The sequence below is a fragment of the Heterodontus francisci genome, chromosome 15 (assembly GCF_036365525.1).
Source record: "Heterodontus francisci isolate sHetFra1 chromosome 15, sHetFra1.hap1, whole genome shotgun sequence".
Lineage (NCBI taxonomy): Eukaryota > Metazoa > Chordata > Chondrichthyes > Heterodontiformes > Heterodontidae > Heterodontus > Heterodontus francisci.
The window spans coordinates 14837007-14860811 of NC_090385.1; the positions used below are offsets into that span (position 1 = coordinate 14837007).

Sequence of the window (23805 nt, forward strand, 5' to 3'; positions counted from 1 at the left end):
TTTACCGATTAGGCACACTACAGCCTGCCGGACTGAACATTGAGTTCAATAATTTCAGAGCATGACGGACCCCCCTTTTTCTTTTTCTTTTTAGTTATTTTTTCTTTTTTCCTTTTTATTTTCTATTTGTTTATTTTATTTGGTTTGTTTAGTTTGTTTCTACCGTGCCTACCCTGTTTTTTTCATGTTTGTGCTTGGGGCCAGGCTGTTCATTTTTCTGTCAATTAGCACCCTCTCTGTACTAACACTTTGTCTTTCACCACACCATTAGCATACTATTTGCCTTTGCTGCATGACCTTCTGGTCAGTTATTCTTTGTGACCTTGTCCTCTCAACACCTTCCCTTTGGTTACCTCTTGCCCCACCCCTGCTTTACTTGCTTAAAACCTGTTACATTTCCAATATTTGCCAGTTCTGATGAAGGTCACTGACCTGAAACGTTAACTCTGTTTCTCTTTCCACAGATGCTGCCAGACCTGCTGAGTATTTCCAGCATTTCTTGTTTTTATTTCTAATAGCTCCCTATGTGGCTCAGCGTAAAATATGTTTTCGTAATACTCCTGTGAAGCACCTCAGGATATTTTGTTGTGTTAAAGGTGATATATCAATGTACGTTGTTGTTGTTTTAAAAAAAGCTCCACGTTTATCTCCAAAGGTGTAGCATACAAAAGCCAAGAGGTACTGAATGATAGGCCTATATAAACACTTTATAAGACTGCAGTGAGAGTACAGTGTGTGGTATGGACTTCACACTATAGGAAAGATATTGAGGTTTAGAGAGGGTACAACACAGATTCACTAGCCCTACCCTAAAAGAACAAAATAATGAAAGAACGGGACATGTTAGAGAGCAGCAGACAGTTTCCAGCAGTTGAGGGGCCTAGAGTGAAGTGACAGGGATGCAAGATTAAATGTAAGAGATTTAGAACATGGGGTAACTCCTTTATGTAAAGTGTTGTAAAGCTTGTAGAATTCACTTCAAGCAATTTGTGGTTGAGGCAGAAACTATGTCAACATTCAAGATTAGATTGGACAGGTGGAGGAAAGGAAAGAGGATGATGTAATATGGGAGCAGGACAGGTAAGTGTGATTAGGGCTGTATGTTCATGTGAAGGGTACTTGCGGACATGATTAGTTGGGTCGAACATCCTGTTTCTGTGTTGTAGCTTCTAAGTAGTTCCATATATTTCTTACTGGCATTGTTGATCGATTCACTCATTTTGTTGGCTGTCCCTTCCTGATTGACTCAGGAACAACGTGGAAACCTCTTTATGTCATGACCCTGTTAATCCTCAGGTTTTATTCTCATTTGATTGGCTAAAAATCTAACCTTTGCAGCAACTGGATTTTAAAGTTGTTCACAGTCATTCCCATCCGCAAAGCTTATGGTGGGAATAGGAAAACAGGCAAACAAGCTGAGACAGTCACTTAAACTTTTTTTAAAACGTAGAGGACAAAAAATAGAAAACAGTGAGTGCAGGCAAAAAATTTTAAAATTTGTGTGAAATTCTGTTTTTAGACTAATTTTGTCTGCCGTTAACACATTAATGAAGTTGTTAATATTTGAATAACTTTATTAATGTAAGATTTATTTTTTTCAAGAATAAAAAGCTTGAGGTGAAGGCAGTGATTTTTGTTAATTTGTTCAAGGTATATGAGCATCACTGGTAAGGCCAGGATTTATTGCCCATCCCTACTTGTCCTTGAAAAGGTGGTGGTGAGCTGCTTTCTTGAATATAACTGAGTGGCTTTTTAGCACATGTTAGAGGTCAGTTAAGAGTCACCACATTGCTATAGATCTGGAGTCACATGTCGGCCAGACCAGGTAAGGACAGCAGATTTCCTTCCCTAAAGGGCATTAGTGAACCAGATGGGTTTTCATGACAATCACAGAACTGTTGCAGCACAGACAGAGGCCATTCGGCCCATCATGTCTTCACCAGCTCTCCGAGTGATCAGTTCACTTAGTGCCACTCCCCCGTCTTCTCCCCATAACCCTGTACATTGTTCCTTTTCAGGTGATCTAATTCCCTTTTGAATGCCTCGATTGAACCTACCTCCACCACACTCTCTGGCAGTGCATTCCAGATCCTAACCACTCGCTGTGAGAAAAAGTTTTTCCTCATGTCGCCATTGCTTCCCTTGCCAGTTACCTTAAATCTGTGCCTTCTTGTTCCTGATCCTTTCATGAGTGGAAACAGTTTCTCCCCATCTACTCTGTCCAAACCCTTCATGATTTTGAATACCTCTATCAAATCTCCTCTCAGCTTTCTCTTCAAGGAAAACAGTTCCAACTTCTCCAATCTATCTTTGTAAATGAAGTTCCTCATCCCTGGAACCATTCTTGTGAGTCTTTTCTGCACTCTCTCCAATGCCTTTGCATTTTTTCTTAAATGTGATGCCCAGAACTGGACACAATACTCCAGCTGAGGCCGAAATAGTGTCTTATACAAGTTCAACATAACCTCCTTGCTCTTGTACTCTATGCCCCTATTAATAAAATACTGTATGCTTTACTAACCACTTTCTCAACCCGTCCTGCCACATTCAAAATTTTATGCACATATATACCCAGGTCGCTCTGTTCCTGTACCCACTTTAGAGTTGTACCCTTTATTCTATATTGTCTCTCCATGTTCTTCCTACCAAAATGAATCATTTCACATTTCTCTGCATTGAACTTCATCTGCCACCTGTCTGCCCATTCCATCAACTTGTCTATGTCCTTTTGAAGTTCTACACTATCCTCCTCACAGTTCATAATGCTTCCAAGTTTCATATCATCTGCAAGCTTTGAAATTGTGCCCTGTGCACCAAGGCCTAGGTCATTAATATATATCAGGAAAAGCAAGGGTCCCAACACTGATCCCTGGGGAACTCCATTACAAACCTTCTTCCAGCTCGAAAAACATCCATTAACCACTACTCTTTGTTTCCTGTCACTCGACTAATTTTGTACCTATGTTGCTACTGTCCCTTTTATTCCATGAGCTGTAACTTTGCTCACAAATCTGTGTGCGGTAGAGCATGGCTACCCAACCCAAACCCGATGAGAGCCGATGACATGTGTAGAGTTTGGGTCGGGTCAGGTTGCTCTTTCGGGTCCGGCATTCGGGCTCGGGTCGGGTTGGGCCGGGTCGGACACAGTGGCAGTGCTGCCTTTTGATCAGGGAGGGAAAGGGAAGTAAGAGTAAGTGTAAGCATCATTAATTTCCGGGAGTCGGGTCAGGTCGGGCGCATGAAAAAACCAAGGGACTCGGGCCCAGGTTGGGTTCGGGTTAAATGTGGTCGAGTCGGGTTTCAATTGTATACCCGAGCAGGCCTTTAGTGTGTGGCACTGTATCAAACAGCTTTGGAAGTCCCGACAATCTGGTTATTTCAAGGTCACCAAAACTGACACCAACTTTGTATTCCAGATTTATCGGGATTTGAAATCATGGCTCCAGATCATTAATCCAGATCTCTGTATTATTAGTCCAAAAAACATAACCATTATGCTATTGTATCCTATGAGACAGCAATTTCCTTCAGAATTAATAGGGATCAGAATAAAGGAATATATTTCCTGCTGGAAAGTTTGTAGAACAATAAATCCTCGACATGCATACACTTGTTTGAACAAGATTGAATTAAAAATAAACTAGTGTTTTACTTCAAACAGAATCACTGCCCCTGTTTAGCAAGCCGCAGCTTGTGAAAGTCTGAGGGTTATTCACAGATCTTTTGGTATAAAATGAAATGAAAGTATTAATTCATTCTAATGCAAAAATAATGATGTGACAGCCACATAATGTAATAAGAAGGCCAAGGTGGCTGCTGTCCTTCATTGTATCAAGCACAATGGTCTCAGGATAAAAGTGATTTATCCTCTCACAGTAATGGGCTAGGTAATTAATAACAGTGACATTCATCACATCCGAACAAGCTTATTGTCTTGACAAGCACTGATTCAGACCATTTTCTCTGTCAGCAGTCACTGCAAAACAGCAGTGAGCAATGCAAATAACCAGCTATGTTTCACAGGCATATTTTTTTTAAACCATGAAAAATGTCCATGGATGTTTTTGCTTAAAGCCCTGCCATTTTTTGTCTATTTTTATTGCCCTTTTGTATCCCTTAGCATAGGAAAGGTGATAATCTTATTGGACTAGTAATCCTGAGGCCTGGACTAATAATGCAGTGAGCATCCTTAGCAGGTCTGGCACAAATGGGACTCCAGTCTCAGATTAACTGCGTCTCTGAATAGCCCTGTGAATGGCCTAGCAAGCCACTAGGGTGTATGAAACTTCAGGACAACTCGGGAGTGGCAATAAATGCTCCCCTTGCCAGTGATGCCTGTATCCCAAGAGTGTACTAGTAAATAACCAGGATTGTGCAACATGCCTGAACTGAGAAGATTAACATTCAGCTAGGTTCCTGAGCTGCCTTCATACTGTTGTGAGATAACTACTGGGATGTGTCCAGGAGAACTCTGGGTGACTTTCTCTCTGATTTCATTTTGCTTCCTCCGTGGAATCAGCTGGGAACTGGAATTCACAAACTTGGAGTCGTAGGAATAAAGTTGTGGAGGTTGTGTACCCTCACACACTCCTCATCTACCACCGTTCCTGCCATGACTCTGGAGTTTCCACTGATGTTCTGTTGAAGTTACACCAACAGATCAGGAAAATCCCTGTGGAGATTGTAGCACTTGTTTTACAACTTCATAGTAAAGGGTACGAATATTCCGAACCAGGTGGATGGCCATGATTTTTAATTAATTTTAAACTTCCCAATGTATTACAAACTTTAAAAAAAAATCTCTATCATTGTTCTGATTTCATCCAAGTAATCAACTTTTATCTGACCAAATGCTTAGCTTCCTTCCCTGATCCATGCATTAATTACCACCCACAGGTTCACTGTCCAATTAGTTGAGGATCAGCCATGATAATTTTCAATGATGGAGCAGGCTCGAGGGGCCATATGGTCTACTCTTACTCCTATTTCTTATGTTCTTATGAATCCATCCTCGGAGGGAAACAGTCACTCGTCGGGATTTGGCCAGGGATCCCTCTTACTTGGTATGGAGACAGGTTCCCTGTCCAATTAAGGGTAGCAGGTGGGCTCTCAAAGCTACAAGGTCTATCAGGGGCCTTTCAGCTTCAGAGGAGCAGCTGGTTGCAGGAAAGGGCTGCTAACTGAGAGGGCACTTCAACATGAAGATGCCCTCTCACCAAATGTTGAGAATTGAAATAAAAAATAGAAAAAGCAGCCAAGCCACCACTATGGGTGGGGCAATACCTCTCCAGGGCAGCATTTGGCTACACCTGTACGCAGGCAGGTAGTGAGGGCCTATAGGCCTGTCGGGAGCACTGGCATCCACTGCTGCTGGGTGCCCGTCTCCAGGCAGTTGAACTTCCCCATCACCTTAGGTGACTGGAAGCCTTGCCGAGCCCTGAACCCGCCTACCCCAAAATTGCCGGTGCCAGGAATGGTCTTGGGAAACCGACATGCTGGCCAGTTCCAGTATTTTTGAGCCCCGTCCATCTCTGTTCCCGACCTCAGCAGAGCCTGAAGTCCTGCCCATAGTCTTGGCTGTAAATAGTGCCCAGGATTGAAATGCAGCAGTGTACAACACACCAGTGGAGGAGCCTGGTTAGATTTCCAGCTGTGCTATGTTAGCTGGTGTTAGCCTGGGTAGCCATAGGGGTGGAACAGTTGGCCGTGGTGTCTCCGAGCAAGGGGAAGGGATAAAATCAGCCAGGACTCATACTTCATCTTGGAAAGAAAGTGTGTGTATGTGGTGTGTGCGTACGCAGGCGAATATGTGTGTGTCAGATGAAAGGATTACATTCTGCTTCCTCTAAGGTGAAATGGCATGCCAGTTAAAAAAAGGAAGACTTACAATGCTTTAGTTTCTTTCACAACTTCAGGACATCTCACAGAGTTTTGCAGCCAATGCAATATATTTGAAGTGATGTAGGAAATGTGGCAGTCAAATTACACAGAGCAACCCACAAACAGTAACAAAATTACATAGAATCTACAGCACAGAAACAGGTCATTCAGCCCAACTTGTCTACGGTTGTTAATACATGAGCTTCCTCATACCCCTCTTCTTCTCACCCTATCAAAGTATCCTTCTATTCCTTTCTTCCTCGTGTGCTTCCCTTCAAATGCATCTATGCTATTCACCTCAACCATGTGGTAGTGAGTTCCACATTCTAACCACTCTTTGAATAAAGATGTTTCTCCTGAATTCTCTTTTGGATTTATTAATGACTATCTTACATTTGTGGCTCCTAGTTTTGGTTTCCCTCACAAGTGGAAACATATCACACCCCTTTATAACTATAAAGATGCCTACTAGGCCACCTCTCAGCCTCGTCTTCTCTGGAGAAAAGAGCCTTACCGGGTTCAGGCTTTCCTGATAAGTATAGCCTCTCATTCCAGTACCATGCTGATGAAGCATTTTATTCATCTTCTTCAGTGCCTCTTTTTTTCCTTCTAATTGACAATATTTTGATGTCCTCAGGACTGGTGTGAGTTTTAGCTGAGTTTGGTGTAAGATATGAGGCAAAGGCAGAGAGAAAAAGACTGAAGCAGCTGAACATAAAGGCTTCTCCTTTTATACTGTCTTAGTTTTACTTTCTCATTGCTAGCATATGTGTTCGAGAGCAGTCTCTCGGAGTACATAATGCAATTGCAATTTCAAAACATGACAACACTGCACAAATTATTTGTTGTTTTTTAATCAATGTTAGTTGATGGTTAAATTGTGACCAGAACTCCCCTGTTCTTTGAAATAGTGCCATGGGATATTTTATGGACACCAGAGAGAGCAGACAGGGCATCAGTTTAACATCTCTTCCAAAAGGCAGCACTCCCTTGATGTTGCATTGGAGTGTCGGCCTGGGTAACATGTTCAAGCCTTTGGAGTTGACCTTCTGACTGGAGGCGAGAGTGCTACCCACTGAGTCACTGACAAGGCAGATAGCTCTTACTATCTCAGTTTGTGCAATAAAAATGGGAACTCGGAGAGCAACCTGCACGTTCAGAACAGGAAAAGATTGCAGATATGGCCGCAACACTCCTAATGCCCACACTAACACACTCACCAAGGTGCCATTTGTTTTTGGCCGTGCTGACAGTGAATCCGAGCTGTACGGACACCAGTTTGAGACCACAATGGCACCGGGAGCACTGAAACTCTAGGGGCTATGGAGCCAGATTTTGCATCGACAATATTTAATCAGGCTACACTGAAATATATGGACAGATCGTGAAAAAAATAGAATAACGTAAAGTATAAAAGAGTCATCATTTTTTACTGCTTTGCACTGTTTACTGAAACATTTATGTCACAGTGCAGAAATGCGCTGACTTAAAACTGCAGAACTGACTGCTGGTGGGTCCAATTCCATCTGATTTTATTTGGAAAAAGAATTTTATTCAAGACCGTTATTCGAACATAAAGGACATCGAATGGTTTCTCGACGTTAAATGAGCAATGGAAGTACATACACTTAACCTATCAAATGGTTCATAAATTCAATGAGCAGTGCAGTCAGTTACATTTTACAAGTCTGGCCATGCGAGGGAACAATTTGTGTTAATGCTCAAGGATGGATTATCATCTCTTCAGGATCCGTCCATATATTTCAGTGTAGCCTGATTAAATATTGTGGATGCAAAATTTGGCTCCATAGCTCCTGAAGTTTTGTGCTACCGGTGCCCTTGTATCAAAGTGGTGTCCGTACAGCTCGGATTCAGTGCCAGCATGACCGACACTGAATGGCATCTTGGTGAGTGCGTTAGTGTGGGCGTTAGGAGTGAGTGCCAGATGCAGAGTAGGCAGATTGTGCAACAAATACAGTAATGGCAGGAAATACTCAACAGGTCAGGCAGCATCTATGGAGAGGGAAGCAGGGTTCATGTTTCAGGTCAATGAACTTTCATCAGATCAGGCAAAGGTTGGAAATATAATAGGTTTTGAAAAAGTGAAAGGGGGGGAGGAGGGAAGAAGAACAAAAGGGAAAGTCTGTGATGGGGGGAGGGCAGGAGAGATTCAGGGCTGACTTTTATAAGCCCGCCACCGAAATTGACAGCAGGCAAAAACAATAGCGGCACACCTGTGCGGGCCGCATGTCACAGGCACTGACGCCATTTTTAAAGGGCTGTCAGCTCGACTGTTAAATATTTAAAGCGCAAGGAAATAAAAATAAATAAAGACATTTCTTCTGCCCCACTCCCACCTCCCAATAACCATTAAATTACTTGCCCTCTCCCCCTCCCAAAGCACTTACCATGTCCACCTGATGTTCCCCCCCACTCCCCCACCAAAGTGTATAAACTTTAACCTCAAATCCTTCCCACCATCCCCTACACCAATGATATTACGTTGACCCTGTTCCCCATCCCCCGCACTGAGAAAATTACCTCCTCCCCCCCCCCCCCCCCCCCCACTCCCCGCAAGTGTTTCGCCTCGTTTCCCCGGATGGGGATCTGAAGGCGCAGGATTGCCGGCCTGGACCGAAGATTGGAGTGGGAACTTAGGCAGGGATGTAAGTACAATTAATGCATTCATTAACATTTATTTTAATATGCAAATAGGGGTCCCGTTGCCAAGGGAGCCTCCACGCAGCTTCGCCGCCGCCGGCAATATCTGGCCGGGCCCTCCCGGCGTTGGGGTGCGTGAAAGCCCTCTCCTGCAGGCATTTTTCAGTCCCCCCCACCCCCCGCCCCCACCCCGCTACGAAACCCAACATTGGGGGGGTCTGTAAAATCCAGCCCTAAATGACAAAAGATGTCATGGTACAAAACCAAGTAAGGAAACAAAAGATGTGTCTGGATGAGGTGTAGATGGCGGGACAGCAGCCATCCAGACTCAAAGTAAAGGGGTTAATAAAGAAAAAGGGGAGGAGGATGGGGGAGGGAGAAACCAGCAAAAAAAAGCATGAGAAAGGGAAAAAAATGGGGGCAGTGATTATGATCTAAAATTGTTGAACTCAGTGTTGAGTCTGAAAGACTGGAAAAGGCCCAGTTGAAAGATGAGGAGCTGTTCCTCGAACTTGTGTTGAGCTTTATTGGAACACTGTAGCAGGCAAAGGACAGAAAGGTCAGAGTGGGAGTAAGGTGGAGAATTAAAATGACAAGCGCAAAGCGGTCACCCAGTCTGTGTTTAGTCTCCCCCATGTAGAGGAGACCACATTGCAAGCAGCGAATATAGTATGCGAACTTGAAAGAAGAACATGGTCAATTGCTGCCAGACTTGCTGAGTATTTCCAGCACTTTCTCTTTTTATTTCAGATTTCCAGCACTCACAGTATTTTGCTTTTACATATAAGTAAATCGCTGTTTCACTTGCAAGGAGTGTTTGGGGCCCTGGATGGTGGGAATGTATTACATCTCCTGTGCTTGCATGGAAAGGTGCTGTCGGAAAGTGGGATGGTGTTGGAGGTGACTGAGAAGTGGACCAGACTGTTGCGAAGGGAATGCTGAAAGGGGAGAGGGATGCGGAGATGTGTTTGGTGGTAGCATCATGCTAGAGATGGCGGAAATGATGGAGAATGATCCATTGAATATGGTGGGGTGGAAGGTGAGGCTATCTGAAAACGTAAAGGCAGAAGTGTAGGGTTGTGGTGAGGGGAGGGGGGAAAGCCAAAGCTGCAGGTTGTAAATTAGAGAAGATTGTGGGATGAGCGGGATGTGGGATTTGAGAAAGTGAATTAGGTAGGAACAAAAAGTCATTCTGCCCCACTGCTAGCCCCGGCTTCACCAATGAGTGGCACAACTCCATGTGTGTGAGGATATGTAGCGGTGCCTGTGCCATGCTGGTTAGGTGCTGCTGTCTCTAATTATGGGCAACCTTGTCCTGCAAGAGAGAGGGAAGTGTGTCAGTGAGAGTGATGTAATGTGTTTGGGTGATGCAACTGCCACAGTTGAATAGTTGGCAGTGTGTGCAAGCTGTGAAATGTGAGAGTGAGGCTTGCAACAGTGCTTATTGTGTGAGGGTTAGATGAGTCATGGTTGGTAGGTATTAGTAGGTGATTGAAGGAACTGTGGTAAATGCAGCAGTGTATTGTCTATTCGTTCGGGGGATGTGGGTGTCATTGGCCAGGCCAGCATTTATTGCCCATCCCTAATTGCCCTTGAGAAGCTGGTGGTGAGCTGCCTTCTTGAACCGCTGCAGTCCTTGGGGTGTAGGTACACCAAAGTGCTGTTAGGAAGGGAGTTCCAGGATTTTGACCCAGCGACAGTGAAGGAACAGCGATAGATTTCCAAGTCAGGATAGTGTATGGCTTGGAGGGGAACTTACAGGTGGCAGATTTCGCATGCATCTGTTGCTCTTGTCCTTCTAAGTGGTAGAGGTCACAGGTTTGGAAGCTGCTGTCGAAAGAGCCTTGGTGAGCTGCTGCAGTGCATCTTGTGGATGGTACACACTGCTGCCACTGCGCGTGTGTGATGAAGGGAGTGAATGTTGAAGGTGGTAGATGGGGTGCCGATCAAGCGGGCTCCTTTATCCTGGAAGGTGTCAAGTTTCTTGAGTGTTGTTGGAGCTGCACCCAGCCAGATTAGTGGAGAGTATTCTATCACACTCCTGACTTGTGCCTTGTAGATGGTGGACGGGATTGAGGAGACAGGAGCTGAGTTACTCACTGCAGAATTCCTAGCCTCTGACCTGCTCTTGTAGCCATAGTATTTATGTGGCTGGACCAGTTCAGTGTCTGGTCAATGGTGACCCCCAGGATGGTGATAGTGGGGGATTCAGCAATGGTAATGCCATTGAACATCAAGGGGAGATGGTTAGATTCTTTCTTGTTTAAGATGGTCAATTGCCTGGCACTTATCAACCCAAGCCTAGATGTTGTCCAGGTCTTGCTGCACATGGGCATGGGCTGCTTCAGTATCAGGAGTCACGAATGATGCTGAGCATTGTGCAATTATCAGCAAACAACCCCAATTCTGACCTTATGATGGTGGGAATGTCATTGATGAAGCAGCCGAAGATGTTTGGAATAGGACACTACCCTGAGGAACACCTGCAGTGACGTCCTGGGACTGAGATGATTGACCTCCAACAACCACAACCATCTTCCTTTGTGCTAGGTATGACACCAACTGTGGAGAGTTTTCCCCTGATTCCATTGACTCCAGTTTCGCTAGGCTCCTTGATGCCATACTCGGTCAAGTGATACCTGATGTCAAGGGCAGTCACTCTCACCTCACCTCACCTCACCTCACCTCACTCCACCTCAGACTATTAAGACGTACAGTCTAGTTTTAAATAATGCAGGCTAGTTTTAAGGTTAGCCTCATGCAAACTTGGGTTGTTGCCTAGGTCTGCAGCCACTCAGCAGTGCATTCAGCCCTGGGCTGCACGCCACTAGCATTTAAATTAGCAGCCCAAAGTTTACATGCTGTCTGCATCACTTTGAACGGGTGTGGGTTAATCCCGCATCATGATTCCCGTGCCTGTTTCTCCTAAAGAATCCTGTCCTCCAGGTGAGTTTGTTGTATCAAGCCATTTTTGGGACGCTTGTTACTGACACCCACTAGCGAGAATTCTTGCTTTCTTTAATTATCAGGAATAGAAAGCAATTGAACGCAAAATTCACAATCACATGGTATCAGACAGATCCAATTTCATCTTTTAATTCTGAAGGATTATTTTATGGATTGGTAAATGTTTACTGAAAAGGTTGATGAGCCACCTGGATGGGCTCAGAATGGGACATGTTAAGTCACATAATGCCAGTCTATCTTTGAATAGAGAATAATTATTTTATCCTTATGTTTATAAGGATTGCCCTGAGAGGTTTGGAGTTCTGCTGTTTCTTTGCATTTATTCGCCAATGTCAAGAATGTTGAAACCTGCTCGATATTGACAGCATCGCTCGCTAATTGCGCCCCATAGACATCGCAGACTCCTTTTTGGCCTCTTCCTTGACCCCCAGAGATTGGCTCCTGTCACAATTGTGACAGCAAAAATTAGCCTAAAAAATTGTCATCAATTTTGACAATTTTTTTTTAGTTTTTGTTTCAATGCAGAATCTGGAAAAAAGGCATTGTTCTGAAGTTAGGAGAGTGAAAAGAGAGTTTTGATTTCCTGAGAAGGCTGGTGAATGTATGGAATTGCCTACAAAGGAATGCAGTGGGAGGTTAATTGTACTTGCATATTTAAGACTGTGCTGGATATGTCTGTGTTGAATAAGGTAAGGAGCAGGAGGTTTAGAGGGGAATTGAGGAAAGATTTTTTTCACCCAGAGGGTGGTTGGAATCTGGAACACACTGCCTGAAGGGGTGGTAGAGGCAGGAACCCTCACAACATTTAAGAAGTATTTAGATGAGCACTTGAAATGCCATAACATACAAGGCTTGTTGGTCGGCGCAGACGCATTGGGCCAAATGGCCTGTTTCTGTGCTGTATAATTCTATGACTAATATGTTGGAGGTTTGCGAACGTTGTACCATTGTTTAAAAAGGGTGCGAGGGATAGACCAAGTAATAATAGGCCGGTCAATCTGACCTCTTGGTGGGTAAATTGTTGGACAATTCTGAGGGACAGGATAAACTGCCACTTAAAAAGGCATGGATTAATCAGGGATAGCCAACACAGATTTGTTAAGGGAAGGTCATGTTTTAGTAAATTAATTGAGTTTTTTGAGGAAGTAACAAGAAGATTGATGAGGGTAGTCAAGTGGATGTGTCTACATAGATTTTAGTAAGGCACTTGACAAAGTCCCGCATGGCAGACTGATCAGTAAAATAAAAGCCCATGGGATACAGGGGAATGTGGCAGGTTGGATCCAGAATTGGCTCAGGGACAGGAAACAAAGGTTAGTAGTCGACGGATGTTTTTGTGAATCAAAGGCTGTTTCCAATGGCATTTCACAGGGCTCACTGTTGGGTCCCTTGCTGTTTGTGGTATATATTAATGATTTGAACTTAAATATGGGAGGCATGATTGGGAAATTTGTTGATGACACAAAAATTGGCCATGTAGTAGATGAAGAGGATAGCCGTAGACTCCAGAATGATATCAATGGTTTGGTTGAGTGGGCGGAAAAGTGGCAATGAAATTAAATCCAGAGAAGTGTGAGGTAATGCATTTGGGGAGGGCAAATAAAGCGAGGGAATAACGGGAAGATATTGAGAGGGGTAGAAGAAGTGAGAGACTTTGGAGTGCATGTCCACAAGTCCCTGAAGGTGGCAGGACAGGTAGATAGAGTGGTGAAGAAGGCATATGGAATGCTTTCCTTTATTGGTCGAGGTATAGAATACAAAAGCAGGGATGTAATACTGGAACTGTATAAAACACTGGTTAGGCCACAGCTGGAGTATTGTGTATAGTATTAGTCATCACATTACAGAAAGGACATCATTGCTTTGGAGAGAGTACAGAGGGATTTACAAGAATGTTGCCAGGGCTTGGAGGTTGCAGCGATGAGAAAAGATTGGGTAGGTTAGGGTTGTTTTCCCAAGAACAGAGGAGGCTGAGGGATGACTTAATTGAGGAGTACAAAATTATGAGGGGCCTAGATAGAGTAGACCGGAAGGACCTGTTTCCCCAAGCAGAGAAGTCAATTCCCGGGGGGCACAGATTTAAGGTGATTGGTAGATGGATTAGAGGGAACATGAGGAAAAACTTTTTCACCCAGAGGGTGGTGAGTGTCTGGAATTCACTGCCAGGAATGGTGGTAGAGGCAGAAACCCTCAATTCTTTTAAAAGGTACCTGGATATGCACCTGAAATGCTATAACCTGTACGGCTATGGACCAAGTGCTGGAAGGTGGGATTAGATTGGGCAGCTAGTTTTTTTTTCGGCCAGCACAGACACAACGGGCTGAATGGCATCCTGCTGTACTGTAATTGTTCTATGGTTCTATGTACCTGCCAAAATAGGAAAAAAGAGAAATATGAGAGATATTTTTCCTGGACTCTGGGGTTGGCCAGGCAGATTACAATGGTCCTTTATATTCCTGTACTGCTATCTAAATTGTGCTGATGTGGACAGTGATTTAAGGACAGGATCAGGCTTGGTTGTATTATCTCTTGTTGTACAATAGGGTGCTGTCATTCAAGGATCCCACATGAATAGCAGCTACTTTGGCAAAGTGTTGGATATTGAGTGGAGCCTGTGGAACTGTCCCCCAGCAAAGAGGTAACATCTTCAGGAGAGAGGGGATAGGAAAAATGATGAGAAAAAGTGTGTATTTCAATCTTCCACACAATTTTTTAAATTCCTCCTTTCTTGTCCTTTCTTTGCATCTCTTCCAGGTCTGGTTATGTTGCACTCTTTGTAGAGATTTATTAATAGAATTTCACTTTAACCTTTATTTTTAAGAAATACCTTTCATCCTACCTTTTTGTTTCCTGTTCATCTTCAGTGTACTTGAATTCCTCAGTCAATCTGTTTGTAGTAGCTGTGACTATCACCCTCCAACCCAGTTGATAAGGCACAAACATTGCTTTGCACTTCCATTGAGATTGACACTGGGATGGCCAGTAATTTACCTGTCCAGTACAATGGCTATTAAGAGCTTTGTTTGAAATGCAAGGTCAAGGAAGCTTCTACTCCTATCTTTGCTGTATGTTAAGGAGATGTATGTCAAGAATCTAAGATTTCATTAAAATACATAAGTGAATTGCACATTAGTCAATGACAAGTGCATTACTGACACATTCCATGCTGCTTAGACTAGGAGTAATGCAATTAGATTAATTTTCATGAGGTGACACAAAAGAACATTTCAAGAAGTCATTCTGTCAATACTTGTGTAGAAGTGGGTTAATTGTTTTAACAAGAGAATGGCTGAACTGCTACAATGCATAGTTCACATAATCCTTGAGACAGTTGCATAGAGGGGATTGCTCAGTTTCAGCAGACAGAAAATTTAGATATCTGGCAACACTTACAGAGTTTGAAATCTATGAGGCTGTTAAATGTGATCCGGAATGATTGAAGATCAGCTTATTGGAGTTGAGTAATGCAACATTTTCTGCATTACAATTGTTACTACACTTGAAAAGTATTTCTTTGGCTGTAAGGTGCTTTAAGATGTTCAGTGTTTGTGAAAGGCGCTGTCTACAAACATACGAATTAGGAGCAGAAGTAGGCCCCTCTAGCCTGCTCCGTTTGTGTTTCGAATTCCACACTCCCATCTACCCCTGATAACCTTTGATTCCTTTGCTTAACAAGAATCTATCTACCTGCGCCTTAAAAATATTCATTGACCCCGCCTCCACCATCTTCTAAGGCAGAGAGTTCCAAAGTCGCACAACCCTCCGAGAGAAAAAATTTCTTCTCATCTCTGTCCTAAAAGGACAACCCCTAATTTTAAAACAGTGCCCCCTAGTTCTGGACTCCTCCACAAGAGGAAACAGCCTTTCCACATCCACCTTGTCATGATCATTCAGGATCTCATAAACTTCAATCAAGTCTCCCCTCACTCTTCTAAACTCCAGTGAAAACAAGCCCAGTCTGTCCAACCTTTCCTCATAAGACAACCTGCTCATTCCAGGTATCAATCTAATAAATCTCTGCTGAACCGCCTCCAACGCAACAAGTTTCATATATATAACACCTTTAATGTAGATAAACATCTCAAAGTGCTTCACAGGAGCCATCATCAAACAAAATTTGACGCCGAGCCACATAAAGAAATATTAGGACAAGGAACCAAAAGCTTGTTGAAAGCAGTACGTTTTAAGAAGTGTCTGAAGCATCATTTTAAACATCTCAATGGTTGAATGGCTTCTATGCCTGGTTCTTCACACAGCTATTTGTTTCTTAGAACCATCATAAACCTGGGGCACAACTGTTCATAAAAGAGCACCTGCTCCTGCCTTAGATTTACTGTTAGTGGGTTTTTTTATTCATAAACCATATGGATATTTCATGCATTATGGGTTTTTGACAAGTTTTGTAAATACTCATTTTCTCAGCAGGCACCTCAACAATATAAAATGAGAGTTTTCTCAATTTTCCGAAAACAGAAACCGAAAAAGAAAATTCTACAGTGTGTTCATAGTGAGCGTTCTATTTGTAATGGAAAGATGCATTTAAATTAGTTAAAGTTTGGTTATGCTTTCAAAGCAGTTGAAGCAGAGCTTTAATTGGTCACATCTGATGTTGGGATGCTTCAGTGTCTGTGTAAGCATCAATAAACGACCATAGTCCTGATTCTGCCCCAGTGTTTTTGATGTAAATGTTATTTTCTACTGGCCAAACTGTGCTTCTATCTCCTGCTTGGCGACAGTTGCTAGGAAACTTGGAAGAGGGAATGACAGCAAGAATTCTGGCTGGCAGAGGTGAACACTATTCTTCCATCCTGCAAACTTCGCGTGGGTTATGCAGCTAATGAGGTCTGCTTGAAACAGAAACTTGATTGTGTGTTTCAGCCCGTAGATCCAAAGACAAAAGACTCCTGCCCATGACAGGCAAGACTTAATTGGCAATGTGCATAGATCAGAAATTTCAAAAAAGAGATGATGAAAATACACAGCAAGTTCCCCAGCATGTGCAAAGAGAAATGAGAGATTTGGCTAAAGATCCTTCAACAGAATTACCAGGCATTGTCATCTGATTTTCTCGACTTGTCTGCAGTGGCATTGACTTATTCTACATTATCGCTGTCCTGGTCCTCATTTGTTTCTTAAATCAGCTGCATTTACCTTGCACCTTTCATGATCTCAAGATGTCTCAGAGCTCTTTACAGCCAATCAAGTACTTCTTGAAGTGTTGTCACCTTTGTAATGTAGGAACTGTGACAGCCAATTGCAAACAGCTAGATTCCCCAAATGGCAATGTGATAATGACCAGATCTTCTGTTTTTACTGATGTTGTTTGAGAGATAAATATTGTCTAGGACACCTGAAATATAATTACAGATTATTCAACATGTAGAATGTAGAAACAGGCTATTAAGGATACACACACCTTTAATGTTGAATAAAATAATTAGATATTCAGGTGGAATAAAGGCTTGGGGCTATAGTTCAGTGTATTTGCCTGATTTTTCAGGTCTTCTTGAGATTTCATGTTATGTGAGCAGGGGAGGAACTGGTACCCACAGGTCTTCAGGAAAATAAAATCAGTGAGAATAATCATATTGATTGGGCCACGCTAAAGTAGCTTTTTTCTGTCAAGTATGAGAACTGTATCTAAATGTTGAATATTAAATTTATGTAAAAATTACTGTTCCTTGGGGAAAAAAATGATAAAAGTGGAGTCAATGAAAAGAACCATAATGCTAAGCAGATATACAAGTAAATTCTAAAAAATGTTAAACTTTGAAATGACACAATTCTTTTACATCAATGAGTATTTCAAATGGATGCCTGCAGTAAGAAGCAATTAATTTCCCATTTTCATCCATACAAATAGACACGAATTCAGCAATGGTCTGCAAAATTGCGCACTTGCATGGCAGTCCTCAAAATAAATATGCCCATCGTATTCTGAATTTATCAAGCAGGTTTGAGGACTCCCTGTACAGGGCAAATGGAAGTAGGCGCAATGGATTGGCAGCTGCTGCGTCTCTCGTGAATAAATAATAAGTGTGGGTGTTTTATAGATACAAATAACCAGCCTCCTGCACTGCTAAGACCTACTTTGAGTGAATGCTGCCTGCCTGTAGTTTGTGGACTTCCCATGCTAAGTGGGAAGAAGGAAGTACAGAAAATGATGCAGCCCTATTTCATCTTCACACAAAGATCACTTGTACCCAAACGCAGATGGATAAATTGGAAGCTTGCACTTAAAGTCAAGAATGATTTTGTTTCAAGTTCAGGAAGAGGAAAATATGTGAATCTGACAAAAGTAGAAATGTAGGACGCAGCTGGAACTTAATAGCATTTGATGACATTGAGCTCGGATTCAAGACTCGAGTATCCACTGATTCAATTTACTTGGCAACATTGCTGCTTTAATCCAGAAAGAACAGATTTTAACCCCTAATCCCTCCCTTGTCAACTTTCACAAGTATTTTGATGTGCTGTGGTTCTTATTGATCTCAGCGTGAGGAATAGGCTGCTCAATGACAAGTATTCTAATAGTTTGAAATAAATCATAAACAATCCATTGATTGGGTGAGGTTGTGTATTTTTTGGGGGGAGGGTAGGGAAGTTTTAACACCTGAAGAAAACGTAATTGCATTGCGACAAATGATATTCTGATCATAGTGCATGCAATTAATATTAAATTATAATAAAACAGACATAATGGGCAAGATTTTAACTCACTCGCAACCTATTAAATTACATTGTTAAAATTGGACTTGATACACTAGAGCACTGAAGTGTGCATAAAGCATCCTCTCACTTTTATTCCATGCAATTTTGTAAAATATATTGTTGTGATTTTAGTTAAACATTAATGGAGGATTTAATACTTTAAAAGAAGAGACTTGCATTTATATTGCACCTTTCCAGACTACTGAAGGTCTCAAAACTCTTTACAGCCAATGAAGTACATTTGAAGTGTAGTCACTGTTGCAATAAAGGAAACACGGCAGCCAATTTGCGCACAGCAAGCTCCCACAAACAGCAATGTGATAATGACCAGATAATCTGTTTTTGTGATGTTAATTGCAGGTTAAATATTGGTCAGGGCACAGGGGAAAACTCCTATGCTCTTGTTCGGAATGCCATGCTAAAACATCCAGCTGAGAGGGCAGATGGGCCTTGGTTTAACCTCTCATTCAAAAGACACTTCTGACAGTGCAGCACTTCCTCAGTACTGCAGTGGCGTGCAGCCTTGATTTTTGTGCTCAGGTCGATTGAGTGGGTCTTAAACCCATAACCTTGTGAGTCAAAGGTGAGAGTGCTACCAACTGAGCCATGGCTGACACTTAAAAAAAAGAGATTTAGGCTGAAAGTATAAGCCATGATTTTAAACATTCCCCCCCCACCCTGACACTGGACAAGAACAGGGGCATGCTAAGAGTGTGCTGACCTTCCTACTCTTGCCAATCACAACTTTAACTCTGGGAGGCATGTGACGACCTTGCCACAGGTGGGAGAGAGCCCCATAACTATACAACAATCGGGTCTCGATGATGTCAGTAAGGTCCCAGCGTGACTTTAATCCCAAGGCACATGAGTCGTGCAATATGCCAAGCATGCTCAACCTTCTGCAATTTGAATCCAGCACCAGAAAAAAGATTTGCATATTTTAAAGGTTCTCTTGTAGGGCTGGGAGGAGCAGAAACTCATCTCTGGGCCCCACAAGGAATCCTTGGGTCTACCTTGCCCTGGGCTTCCATTCCAATAACCAGGAACGTCTCAGCCTCAATCCCGCCTACTTCTCACTTACCTGACTGGGGAACACTTTCTTGTTTCCTGGAGGAAGCCTGCAGCCACTCGACGTTCCACTCCCTCCTGTCTGCCAGCCATCATGCCATTCCTGTCTGCATCAGATAATTTCAAATATAGTGTGGCTTTGTGAGATTGCCGCTCTCGCTCCTCAACCCCCAACACTGTAATTGCGCTTACCAATGTAAAATCGGGTGACGGGTGATAGTTAAGAAATCATTTGAAAGGAAAAATAACCACTACTCTGTTAAAACTTGCTCTGTGTAAGTATTACTGCCAGTAATATAGTTCATGATGTTCTTCCTAACAGTGGATGTTTGTTGCAATGAGTTCAAAAGAGAAACAATTGTGTCCAATACTGGGTTTTCCCAATCAATTTCAAGTGTAAAACTAGTGAACTAATTCTTTTCTCCATAACAAGAAGCTTTTTTTAAATTTCATGCCCTATTTATTTTTAAAGAACAAATATTTAAATATAAAATTAAGAACAGTATTTGGCTGAATGAATGTCACAAGATTGTATCATTAGAAGGGATCATAAACTGAATCAATGAAGCTTACGTGATTTGAAATCATCCACTACCCTCAGAATACTATGATCTGTCTACTCATAACCTATTTATAGATGGATAAAGACACTGACACAGATTTTTGGCAGACCTCCCTTGGTATTGCTCAGGTGAGATGTTGTGCTGTTTTGTAAAGCACAATGTATCATTCTGTTACTAAGGCAGTGGTGTATTTAACCCTGCTACATTCCTACAAAGCCAAAAATTTGCTCTAAGATGGCCTATCCTGAGGCTAATTGCTGTTCATGAGTGAAGTCTTCAGATTGATGGGTGCTTGTACATTCATGGCCCCTTATCAGAAGAAACCAACATGAAATGATCATCTTCCTCTTTTAACGTGTTGATGTGTGACCTTTATAACACACACTGTTCCACTTTGACATTCAAATTTTAACTGACAGGTTTTTGATTTTCTATGAGCACTTGTGAATGTTCCCACTTGGCTCATGCCATTGGCTAATTCCATCTAACTTTGATCATAAACTTCCGAGTGTCAGCCCTGGCTTCAGATGTTCCTGCTCATTTCACATGACAAGGTATGAAACACAGACATACAATGTAACAAGTACCTTCAGCTCTACCGATTCGGACTGATTGTAAGGAACAAGTATAATTGATCATTTTTGATGCTGCTTCAAAACTTTAATGATTTTACTGAACAAGCTGAAGCTGGAGAATGGGGCACTTCCTCACTTTTAGAATTTAGTATTGAACATCTGCCAGGGCAGATAGAATATAATCAGGCATAAGCTAGAGCCCGATATTCCCAATGATGTGCTTTAACCACTGTTTCAGAAGAGCATCCTCCTGTCCTGCACGAACCATTTTATGGGGAGGGAGCATGGTCTGGTGGGAAAACTTGAAAATCCCAGCAACACCGAGGCCCTGCCAAGGGAGGGTCTGTTTTTCAGTTCATTGTGCAGTTTTACTTGGAGCTGCTGTATTTGGTCGCCTTTGTCCCTTCCGACATTGCGTGCTTGGCCAGCTCCCCGGGCAGCAGCAAGCGCACGGTGGTCTGGATCTCCCAGGAGCTGATGGTGCTGCGCTTGTTGTAATGGGCCAGGTGGGAAGCCTCACCCGCGATGCGTTCGAAAATATCGTTCATAAATGAGTTCGTGATGCTCATGGCCTTGGAGGAGATGCTGGTGTTGGGGTGAACTTGCTTCGTCACTTTGTTGATGGAGATGGAGTAACTCTCCTTCCTCGACTTTCTCCGCTTCTTGCCGCCCTTTGCTGACGGTTTATTTAAGGCTTTCTTGGTGCCCTTTTTAGAAGCTGCTTTCTTCTCTTCAGGCATTTTCATATTCAGTTTCAGACACAGAAAAATTTAAAACCAGGACCTCATTATCATTTTTCTTTACTCCAAAAGCCTGCTGTAAGAGACCAGAGCCAGGGGCTGTAGATAACAGCTTGGTGATGGGGTAGGCAGGGGGGAGTGGGGTGGGGGGTGGGGGGTGGTGGTGGTATGAGCGTGTTGGAGGCCTAAAGTTCAGGGGCAGGATTTTCCTTCTGGGGGCAGGAAAGAGAGGTTGGGTCCCAAACCCACCCCCGGGGAGGAGGAGAAGCAGTCACTCATTGTGATTTTCACGGAAGAGCCAATCAAAAGAGGTCACAATAGAAGGTACGTAAGGCGCTTCAAGATGGTGGTGCCCTCTTTCAACTTTTTTAAGCTTAAATTAAAAAATGGATCTTGCAGCCAGGTCACCATTGTGGATGGGCAGGGAGCCCCTCCACCTGTGGCTGCTGCTGCACCAAGGTAGGTAGGGTGGATCTCTAGGCCTCCCTGGGGTGCTGGCCCCCTGACTGGCACCTAAACTGCTCTCGGCAACCTGCGTGGACAAGAAGACCAACTGGAAAATCCCAGTTGGCCTCATTCAATTGGCTTCAGTCGGTTCTTAATGAGCCATGTTGTCTACCTGCCGCATGCGGGCAAGGAGCGCTGCTGCCCCCGCATCCCCAGCCTCCCTCCGCAAAAATGGCCCGGAGGTGGGACGGAGCGGAGAACCGGCATGCCAGCCAGCAGGACTATTTTTAGGTCCTGCTAGCCTCCATTCGCAGCCCCAGTAGGGGTTCAGAATCCTGCCCTAGGAATTAGATGTAGGGGAGGTGGTGGTGTAGTGGTAATGTCACTGTCCAATAATCCAGAGCTCAAGCTCATGCTCTGGGGGCATGGGTTTGAATCCCATCATGGCAGATGGTGAAATTTGAATTCAACTAATAAAATCCGGAATTAAAAACTAGTCGAATGGTGACATTGTTGATTGTTGTAAAAACCCATCTGGTTCACGAATATCCTTTAGGGAAGGAAATCTGCCAACCTTACCTGGTCTGGCCTACATGTGATTCCCGACCCACAGCAATGTGGTTGTCTCTTAAGTGCCCTCTGCATTGGCCAAGCAAACCACTCAGTTGTATCAAACCTCTACAAAGTCTAAGAGAAGGAATGAAGCCGGAACTCCCTTCCTACCAGCACTGTGTACCTACACCCCAAGGACTGCAGCGGTTCAAGAAAGCAGCTCACCTGCACCTTATCAGGCACAATTAGGGATGGGCAATAAATGCTGGCTTAGCCAGTGATGTCCACATCCCATGAATGAATAAAAAAAGGTTGGTAGGTGGCCAAAGATGGGATGTCGGGGTAGGGGGAATCTGCCAATTGCTGGAGCGAGGAGAGGCAATGAACAGTACAAGATTTGTTTGCGGGGCTGCAGGGAGCACCTGTGCTCCTTCAGGCTCACAGGGATTGCCCTTAAAAACATTTACCTTCTGCGAGCCCTGGAAAACCGGACAGGTAATGGCTATATATAGTTACCAGGCTTCTAAATACACTGTGAGAGCCTAACTTAAATATTGTAATGAAGTGTCCTGCCTCTCCAAGATGGAAAACCAGCATGCCACACAACCCATCACCCATGAAAGTGGATGGCAGAGGAGAACATATCATGTTGGTGTCACATTTCACCATTTAAGATTTATAAGCCCACCCGCCAACCCGCTCCAGCCCTTCATGGGGTTCAGGGTTGGCAGTTAATATCGACCCTCTGGTCTTTTTTGAGTGAACTTTCCAATTTCTGTCAAACTATGGTCTGCCTTTTGTGATGCACTGGTCTCAACTGGGAAATAAGTTGAGATGCTCAAACCCATTGCCATTGATGCTTTGCTACCAACAAAAAAGAGTTTTTTTTTCATCCAACCAGTTTACGTTGTTGATCCCAGAGGTGAAAGGTTGGTCCTTCAGCCATCGGTTTCTAACCAATTGAAGAGAAAATTGTGGGACATGCACTTGTGAATTCCCAATAAGTGCTGTCCACCGGCAATTGTCTGTGGCAGCTGCACAATTTATTAAAGTGTTTCCACTGAAGGCTGGAATTTGATGATATTGGTTTTCTCAGGCTGAGAGGTTTAAGTATTTAGGCTGTTTTCAAGCCTCAGGCTGTCAAACATTTGGGTCTTCATAAATCCAAGGCCACCCTGCAGTTAACTGCTAAAAACATAATTTTTTTTTCCGGTATATCAGATACCAACTCACCACCATACCACCAGAGAGTGTGCAAGCAATTAAGGGAATAGTAGCAGAGTGGTTATGTTACTTTAGCAGTAATCCAGAGGCCTCGACACATAATTCAGAGACATGAATTCAAATCTAACCATGGCAGCTGGGAAATGCAAATTCAGTTAATTAAATAAATCTGGAATTAAAAAGCTAGTCTCAGCAATGGTGATTGTATAACTTCTTGTTGTTAAAAATCCATCTGGTTGACTTAATGTCCTTCAGGGAAAGGAAATCTGTTGTCCTTACCTGGTTTGGCCTATATGTGATTCCGGTGGCGGTTTTCACCCTGATATGGAAGTGGGCGGCATATAATTTCATGCCCACTTTCCTGGAGGTGGAATGGTTCAGATAATTAAAAGGCGAATTAAGGCCAAAGATCAGCGA

The 23805-nt window shown here is 43.2% G+C and overlaps 2 protein-coding genes across 4 annotated transcripts in view; one reads left to right on the top strand and one right to left on the bottom strand.

Annotated features, from left to right (window-relative positions):
- Positions 1–23805, top strand: part of il1rapl2 (interleukin 1 receptor accessory protein-like 2) — a 1024957-nt gene that overhangs the window by 647364 nt on the left and 353788 nt on the right. The gene's annotated exons all lie outside the window — the stretch shown is intronic.
- On the bottom strand, positions 20794–21165 carry LOC137377490 (histone H2B 1/2-like). The gene has a single exon (XM_068047133.1). The coding sequence runs from the start codon at positions 21163–21165 to the stop codon at positions 20794–20796; it is 372 nt and encodes a 123-aa protein (XP_067903234.1).

Coding starts and splice junctions, on each gene's coding strand:
- LOC137377490 (XM_068047133.1), bottom strand. CDS start 21,165: ATGCCTGAAGAGAAGAAAGCAGCTTCTAAAAAGGGCACCAAGAAAGCC.